Here is an 8,710-nt window from a genome sequence, read left to right as displayed (position 1 = left end):
TTTTTTTTTTACAGCATTAGCACTGTCTTCACAGGTTGTAAATAATCCAGTATTGTCATCCAGCTCAGTGAAGGTAAGCTCAGCAACCTTCTGGGCCTGCTGCATGTCACTATAATGGGTTCCCATTGTCAGGCCCATCCTGAATGCCATATCTCCCTTAAGATGCTGTGGTTTAGAGAGTAGTATATAGACAAAGCAATGAAACTAGGGAAATATGCTGTGAATAGCAAAAAATAAATAAAAATAAAAGGTCCACAAGACCTATTAGACACCAAAAATGAACAAATGTTTTCAGTATGAGTACTTAAAAAGGATTTGAGATGGGAGAAGGCAATGAAGACATGCTTAACAAAATAACAGCTGAACTTTCCAAGTGTCTATTTGTTATTTCCTGATGCTAACACACACACACACACACACACACACACACACACACACACACAAAAGAGGTTCATTTTAGATCATGGTTCTAGGTTTGCCACTGGGCACAGCTCATGGGATATTTTATGGAATATGGGTTGGCAGCTTCTGACACATGATGTGGACTGGCTATGGGCCATCTGGCTGTTTTGTGGGCTTTAGGTGGACATATTGTTGAAATGGTACTATGCAGCGGCAGCTTGGAGAAAACAAGGCAGGACACAGGCTGGGCTTTCTCTCTCTTTCTGAAGTATTGCAGTGGTCTTAACTTCCCAGGAACTCCAGAAATGGGACTACAGGATTCTCCAGCGAGAAAGACTTTAGAAGGTCATGGAATTAATGGAGAGACAATCATATACACTGCATATACATTTCCTCTGTCGAGAGGTCATGCTTTGACTTAAGTTCATCCTCACTGGTGAGACAGAGTGCGAGAAGCAGGGTACTTCATTCAAGGCCTTTGAAAGGCTATCTTGCAACCCCATGGTCCACAGATCCTCTATCACATTCCCGATGCACTCCAGTGCTGGCTCTTAAATACTTCATTAAACAATCCTTTCCCATGCAAAGGAAGTATATCAACTATTTCATTGACATCAGTCATGTGGTAGATATAAATGTTAAAATCAAACAATATTATTTTTATGGTTATCTTAAGATTTCTGGAATGTGAGAGGTATGCTTAAGGTTTGTAAATCTGTTTCCAAATATTGATTGCAAAGAAAAAAATCCCTTTTAAAACTCCAATAAAAGTGCTTTCTGGCATTTTATACCTGTTCTTAACCAGCCAATATTTAGTGTTGTCTGATTCTTCAGATTCAAAGCCATAGCCAACCAATAAGACACCATGGTCCAGGTCTGTGCTGCTGCAGTTTGGATCAAAATAAATGCCTAGGAAAGGAAAATCATTGTAGGAGAGAGAAATACCAAGAAATGATTGGTGGTTACTAAAGTGAGTAACCCCATCACCCAGGGCAAAGGAGCATCTAAAAATTCAAATGAAATTCAAATTTCAAAATTGATTTTCATTCCCATTTAAATTTATAGTTATAACTTAAAAATAGTGTATTTAAAAGCTATAAGTTAATATCTGTTTATATAAGATCTAGTTTGAGGTTAGATTTTCTATCATTTAAAAGAAGGAATTTAGGTTTTGATCTAACACTAGCAGATATACAAAATACATGCCATTTAAACAGTTTGTCAAGAGGCATCAAAGAGTACCTTTTAAAAGCTCACAATTCTATTATCCAAGGGTATGAATTTAAAGAAATGGCATAAGACACAAAATTGCTTGAGCCCAGGGGTTCTTTTCAGTTTTAATATCAGACATAAATATCATTGGAAATTTTTGAAGCTCCAACAATTAATTGGAGAAAAGTTAGTATGTTAATCTTAAGTATAATGAAGTTTAAAAGAGTTCAGTATATTCAATATAGCATTAAATACATGTAAAATTAATAGACTTTAAAATTATTTCAAGTCAATGGCTCATGCCTGTAATATTAGCTATTCAGGAGGCTGAACTTAGGATTGTGGTTTGAAGCCAGCTTGGGAAAGCCCCAAGATCAGCACAAAAACAAATAAACAAAATTTTGTATTCAGAAGTACTTATCATTATGATGCTGTGTTAACGTAACTGGGAACAAATATTGCATGTACAGAAAGAACAGTTGTATTAAACCCCAAATATTTACACTGAGTTCTATATAGTGTCTAGGTGCTCTTATGGCACGGTGTCGTTCCCACTTTTCTGCCTAAAGTTGTATAGATAAATTCTTACCTGTTCCATAAAACAGGAAAGTTGGTGGTGAGGTATCAATAGCCACAGAAATGGGCCCAGCATATGCTAATGCCTCTTTAAGGATCTTCTCATCCTTAGGGATGTCCATGTAGCCACTGACATTAGCAGCAGAATGCTGGGGGTTGTATTTACAGGGGCCTTTCTTAAAGGGAAAGGGTAGAGGCTTGGTTACCATCAGCTATTTCCTGGGGGATAGGAGAATAGGAGTTTTTTTTTTATTTGTTTGCTTGTTTAGTTTGTGTCAGTACTGAGGCATAAATTGAGTCAGGGAACTACTCTTAGCTTTTTCATTCGAGACTAGTACTGTACCACTGGAGCTACAACTCCACTTTGGGCTTTTTTTGGTGTTAATTAGGGATAAGACTCATGGACTTTCCTGTCCTGGCTGGCTTTGAACTTCAATCCTCAGATCTTAGCATCTGAAGTGGATAAGATTACAGACATGAGCTACTAGTACCAACTTGAGTAGTAATTCTTAGATAACAAATCTCACCAATTTACAGCTTAGCAATTTACAAGTAAACTCCATTAAAAGTATCATCCCAGGAGGTTCAGGGCTATGAGTTGGTTTGAAATGAAGAACTTATCCCATAGTTTTAAGAAATGAGAGGCAAGCAAGAGAGACCAGTATGAGCTCAAGGCTTTATTAGGGGGCATAGCTGCCAGGCTGCTCCAAGGAAGAATGGAGGCAGCAGCCGTGGACAGGTGGAGGCTGAATTTAAACAAAACTTTAGGGGGCAGTCATCTGGGTCACATGGGCATTGCATGGGTCATATTATGTAGACTATGAGAATTTGGGAGTAGGGTCAGTTCCAAGAAGAGGTGTCATGAAGAGGTAACGTGGACTTACAGGAACTGAGGGGAGAGTCACATTCTGAGAAGGAGTGTAGTGAGATGGTTGCAACTGGGGCAGGAATTTGTATGTCATACTGGGAAAACAGTACAACAGTACAGGTTGGGGTCCGCTTTATCTGGCGAGCTGACTCTGAGACCTTAGAAGAGTGTCTTCATAGAAATTTTTCACTATGAAAAAAATCTGTATTCCATGCAATATTGTAATATATACACATATATATTTCAGGCAGCATGAAACAGCTATACATTAATCATTTAGTCAAAGTCTTATAATTTATAAATGACAGCTCGAATAATTTTCAGATTTGGAAACTACCATCTAAAATGGAAAAATGGAAACTGGGAGCCTATGGTTCACACCTGTAATCATAACTACTCAGGAGGCTGAGATCTGAGGGTAAATGTTTGAAACTAGCCCAGGCTTCTAGAAAACTCTATGAGACTTTTATCTATAACTAGCAAAAGGCCAGAAATGGAGGTGAAGCTAGAGTGGGAAAGTGTCAGTTTTGAGCAAAATAGCTAAGGGACAGCACCCAGGGTACAAGTTCAAACACCAGTACTGATATAAAAATAAATAAATTAATAATAAATAGCTGGGTGCCAGTGGCTCATGCCTGTAAAACTAACTATTCAGGGGGCTAGGATCTGAGGCTCATGGTTCAAAGCCAGCATGGACAGAAAGTCCCTATGAGACTCTTATATCCAATTAACCATTCAAAAACTGGAAGTAGAGCTATAGCTCAAAGTAGTAGAGTGCTAGCCCTGACAGCTCCCAGACTCTGAGTTCAAGCCTCACAACTGATCAAAGAAATAAGTAAGCAAATAAATAAATAATAAAATAAAATGGAACTGAAACTGTTTCTGAAACTGTTTCATGTTCCCAGCACAGGGTGGGAATGGTAACAACATAAGGAGCTCCATTTACCCCTTCCTCATATGGATAGGACGTCTCTGTGTCCAGGCCTTTGTTTTCAATAACATACTGGAAAGCGAAATTCATCACACCACCATTGCAGCCCTCGTTGCCTTCAGACCAGGAACAGTCCACTAGGTTCTGCTCACTCAGTGAGATCAGTTGGCCAGTTTTCCGGAACATCTGTCCTTCTAGGGCCCCGGTTGCACTAAAAGCCCATGAAGCCCCACATGAAAACTAAAAATATAACAACAACAACAACAACAAAAGCTGTCATTTGCAAACCAAGTGTTGTGACCTTCTAAATATCGGTTCATATATATGATCTGTATATGTGATATATTGATATAATCTTATTAATCTAAAAAGTTATGTTAAGTAACTCAGGCTCAGAGAGACAAAGGGCTTATGCTTTCTCTCCAATGTGGAAGTTAGATCTAAAATGCAAATATACATGAAAGCCTATTCAGGCTTATATATTCAATGTACATTAGGTAAAACGTGAACTATATAACTTGAAGGTGAGGATGGGAGGGGGAAATGGGAGAGAATGATGGAAGGAATAACATTGATCAAGATGCATTATATTCATAACCTGACTTATAGAACTGAAATCTTTTTGTACAACTACATAACAAAAAACTTTTTCTTTGTCGGTCGTGGGGCTTGAACTCTGGGCCTGGGAACTGTCCCTCAGCTTTTCAGTTCAAGGTGAGAGCTCTACCACTTGAGCTACAGTACCACTTCTGGTTTTCTGGTGGCTAATTGGAAATAAGAGTCTCACAGACTTTCCTGCCTGGGCTGGCTTTGAACCTATACCCTCACATCTCAGCCTGAGTAGCTAAGATTACAGCCATGAGCCACCGGTGCCCAGCTTAACAAAAACACATTTTAAAGAAAAACAAACACCAGTGAACTGTGTATAGCTTCCTAGTTTACCACATCTGTGTGGAAATAGAAAGTCTGAATCTGACAACTGTCATACCTGATGCTTCACAGGAACGACGTAGCCTCTTTCTCTCCAATCTATAGATGAAGGGATGTTTATGAAGTCAGAGTCCTGGAAAATATTCTCCACTCTATGTTTCTTGATTTGAAACCCATTCATCATCAACCTGAATTCTTCAGTAGTCTTCCAGGTAAAGGTAAATAAAATGGTGGAAGAACAAGATATTATTTTGGGAGAGACTGAGGAAAGAAAGCCCAGAGCTAAGTAATGCACATGACACTCACCATGTCCCCAAAGGCATTCATTGCCATAGTGAAGCTATGTTTCCCTCGGTTGTATTCTTCATTGTGCAGTTCAATCATTTTCAGATTTGTCTCCCATAGTTCTCTTCTCCATTCTTCTTCATTCTAAAGGCACATACATCTGATGGTCTTTATATCTACTATAAACTCAACCTATGATTACCAAGTAGATTTGCACACAGAGATGGACAAGAAACCATGGAGATGCATGGTATTCATATTTTTAGAAGCTGTTCTCTAGGATCAGACGCCATGGGATTGCTCATTGTGCTGATGATGGCTATCGTTTTGCTCTGGGAAAGGAGCTGGCCTCTAGAAGCATTTATTCTAGAGGCCATTGTTTATTCTCTCTGACTATAAGCTTCCATCTGCAAGAACTATTTTATCTGATGCCTCTCTGGACAATTTCTTTTTTTTTTTTTCCAGGGCTGAGGACCGAACCCAGGGCCTTGCGCATGCCAGGCGGGCGCCCTTCCGCTGGGCTAAACCCCCAGCCCCTCTCTGGACAATTTCATGTGTTACCAACCATGCCATATTGTTTCTGGTATAATTCCTTCCATTCGATCCATTGGACATTGAATCTGGGATCAAGTTTTGAAGATCCTACAACTAATCCCAAGCAAAGGAAGGCCAGGAAGAGTAAAAAATTCATATTTCGAAAACCTAGGGAAAAAAATACAAGTGTCTGATTAGATTGATCTTTCTAAAAAGGCTTCTTATTCTTTCCTGAAGACTATGGCCACCGTGGTGCAAGAAAATATTTAAATTATGTTTTAAAACTTTTTCCAAAGGAATATGGAAGAAAATAAGAATGTGGTTGCTGAAGAAGCAAGTAGATGTTAGCTGGTCCAGTTACTATATAAAAAGTATAGATTGCTCAGAGTTTAAGAAGTAGAAATAAGCTAGGCACCACTAGTTCACATCTATAATCCTAGAAACGAAAGAGGTTGAGATCTGAGGACTGAAGTTCAAAGTCAGCCCAGGCAGTAATGATGTCCATAAGAATCTTATCTCTAATTAACCACTAAAAATCCAAAAGTGGAGCTGTGGTTCAGTGGTAGAGTGCTGCCCTAGCTAAAAAGTCCAAGGACAGTGCCCAGGCCTTGAAGTGGAGCCCCAGGACCTGCACAAGAAAAAAAAAGAGTGAAAACAGTGCATGCAGTGATAATTCATGGCTCAAGAATGATCATGGGAGTGAGTGGCTCATGCCTGTAGCCCTAATCTCCAATTAACTAGAGGAAAAAAAAGAAAGCCAGAGTTGGAGCCAGTGGGTCAAGTGGTAGGGCATCAGTCTTGGGCACAAAAGCTCAAGGACAGAGCTAAGGCCCCCAGCTCAAGCCACAGAAAACTCTCTCTCTCTCTCTCTCTGTCTCTCTCTGTGTGTCTGTCTCTGTCTCTGTCTCTGTCTCTGTCTCTCTCTCTCTCTCACACACACACACACACACACACACACACAAATAATAGTGGCAAGTTCCTTGAGGGTCTGAATCTTAAGACAACCAACCAAGAAATAGTTGTCCCAGGTTATTTATCAATGGTACTGTTAAAAATACAAGTTAAAAATAACAATAACAAAACAACAATAATAGACTCATTAACTAGGACGTTTGATAGAGGGGGCTAGAGATCCCCCAAATCTGGAAGGCCACCTCATACTATTTTGACTAATGTACAACGAAAGGAGCAGTATGTCTTGTGACCTACCATTTCTGAATCGGAATCCTTCTGAAATGCCTTCCTAGGGGAGCCGGGGACTGGAAGCTTGGATATCAGACCCTCCCGCCCCCTCAAGAAGCTGTCTAGGCCATGCTAGGAAGGTGCTGTCAGGCCTGCTCTTCTCACACCTGTCTCTGCCAGAGGATATTTACACAGGTGTGTAGGGTCCAGGAACCCCTGGTATTGGCAGTTGTGGCCCCGAGGCTGCTCATTTCACCTGGTCAGCCCCGCCCTTGCCTCCAGCCTGCACTGTGATTGGCTGTGCCAGCTGTTGGGCGGAGCCTATGGGCATTCTGTTTCCTAGTTTTCCGGGTAGAGGCGGGGCTAGGCTGTGCTGCCTCAGTAGTCTGGGGGTTGGGGTTAGAAATGTGAACTGGGCTCCCAGTTCACTCCAGTGCACAGATGTGTGTGCTGGTTGGAGGTTTGTGAAAGGAAGCATGTTATAATAAGTTATTCGTGATTTTTCAGCCTATCCCGTAGAGTTTTGACTACAATCTGCAGTGTTCTACAGTCAATGTTCCTGTTGAATTCACACCAGAGATGGGGCTGGGTCCATACCAAAGATGACACCCTCCTCTCCCAAGCAGTATTTTGTTCTCCTGGCCAGAGTGTGGACACAGTTCATCTAGTTGTTATTCATTTTCATTGTAGTTTGTTTTTCAATAATGTAACAAAGAATGGCCTTTATTCATTTTCTATGGAACCTTCATTTACAATCTAAGACTAATTCCCTAGGCTCCTTGTCTTCTGAGCCTTCAGAATTACTGAAATGCTATGCTTACAGCATTCTAGTTTTTTCTAACATACTTCCCCAAACTTTTCCACCTTCTACTCATTACGCATTGTCAAAGCTACTATTACATTTTCAAGAATATTAAAAATCATCGGGCCCACTTTTTTTGTTTTCTGTATTACCCAATTTTCTGATGCTATAACAAACTATTCAAGACTAGGTACTCTATATATATATATATATATATATATAGTTTTATTGAGCTCATAGTTTGGAAGATTAAAGGTCTATGACCCATGGCACTTGCTCTAATGAGTACTCCGGAACCACTACTCCTAGCTCCATGACCATAGCATCAGGGCAAGAGCATATATGAGAGACAGTTCCTGTGGCAAGAGAGGAAGCCAGAAAGTGAGGACAGACCAGCTTTGCTCCTTTAAAACAATCCTCCTCTTGGGATGGGAACCAGTGGCTCAGGCTTATAATCCTAGCTACTCAGGAGGCTGAGATATGAGAATCAAGGTTTGAAGCCAGCCTGAGCAGAAAAGAGATTTTTATTTCCAATTGAGCACCAAAACAGCCAGAAGTAGATCTGTGGCTGAAGTAGCAGAATGCTAGTCTTCAGCATAAAAGCTTAGGGACAGTGTCCAGGCCCTGAGTTCAAGCTCCAGGGTGCACGCGCACATGCGCATGCGCACACACACACACACACACACACACACACACACACACACACACACACACACACACCCATCCCCTTGAAAGAATTACATTAGTTCTTAGCTCCTCCTGAAGGCAATACTTCCAAATGACCTTCCCACTAGGCATCCTCACTCCTTTTGTGATAGATTTATTATTTTAATTTTGAATTAGCATAAATTTGTCACATGCTGGGGTTCATTGTGATATTGGGTGTTCACATGAGTGTTGGTGATACAGGAGGGCAGAGCTCAGTTTCTCCCCTAGCTGTGTTTTCTTCTTAACTGAGACCAAGCAGGTCTCTGTCCTGGGGAGATGG

The 8,710-nt window shown here is 40.6% G+C and overlaps 1 protein-coding gene across 1 annotated transcript in view; it reads right to left on the bottom strand.

Moving 5' to 3' along the window:
* The window catches only part of LOC105999795 (cathepsin L1-like), an 8,584-nt gene extending 2,689 nt beyond the window's left edge, over positions 1-5,895 (bottom strand). The window contains exons 1-6 of the mRNA XM_013034919.1: positions 5,770-5,895; positions 5,226-5,348; positions 4,978-5,124; positions 4,005-4,229; positions 2,204-2,366; positions 1,194-1,311 (exon numbers count right to left, since the gene is read on the bottom strand). Coding sequence (XP_012890373.1) covers positions 1,194-1,311; positions 2,204-2,366; positions 4,005-4,229; positions 4,978-5,124; positions 5,226-5,348; positions 5,770-5,895 — 902 coding nt within the window. The remainder of the gene's footprint in view (positions 1-1,193; positions 1,312-2,203; positions 2,367-4,004; positions 4,230-4,977; positions 5,125-5,225; positions 5,349-5,769) is intronic.
* Between the last annotated feature and the right edge of the window lie 2,815 nt (positions 5,896-8,710).

The sequence above is a fragment of the Dipodomys ordii genome, unplaced genomic scaffold, assembly GCF_000151885.1.
Source record: "Dipodomys ordii isolate 6190 unplaced genomic scaffold, Dord_2.0 Scaffold201, whole genome shotgun sequence".
Lineage (NCBI taxonomy): Eukaryota > Metazoa > Chordata > Mammalia > Rodentia > Heteromyidae > Dipodomys > Dipodomys ordii.
This window is presented reverse-complemented; position numbering and strand designations above follow the sequence as displayed.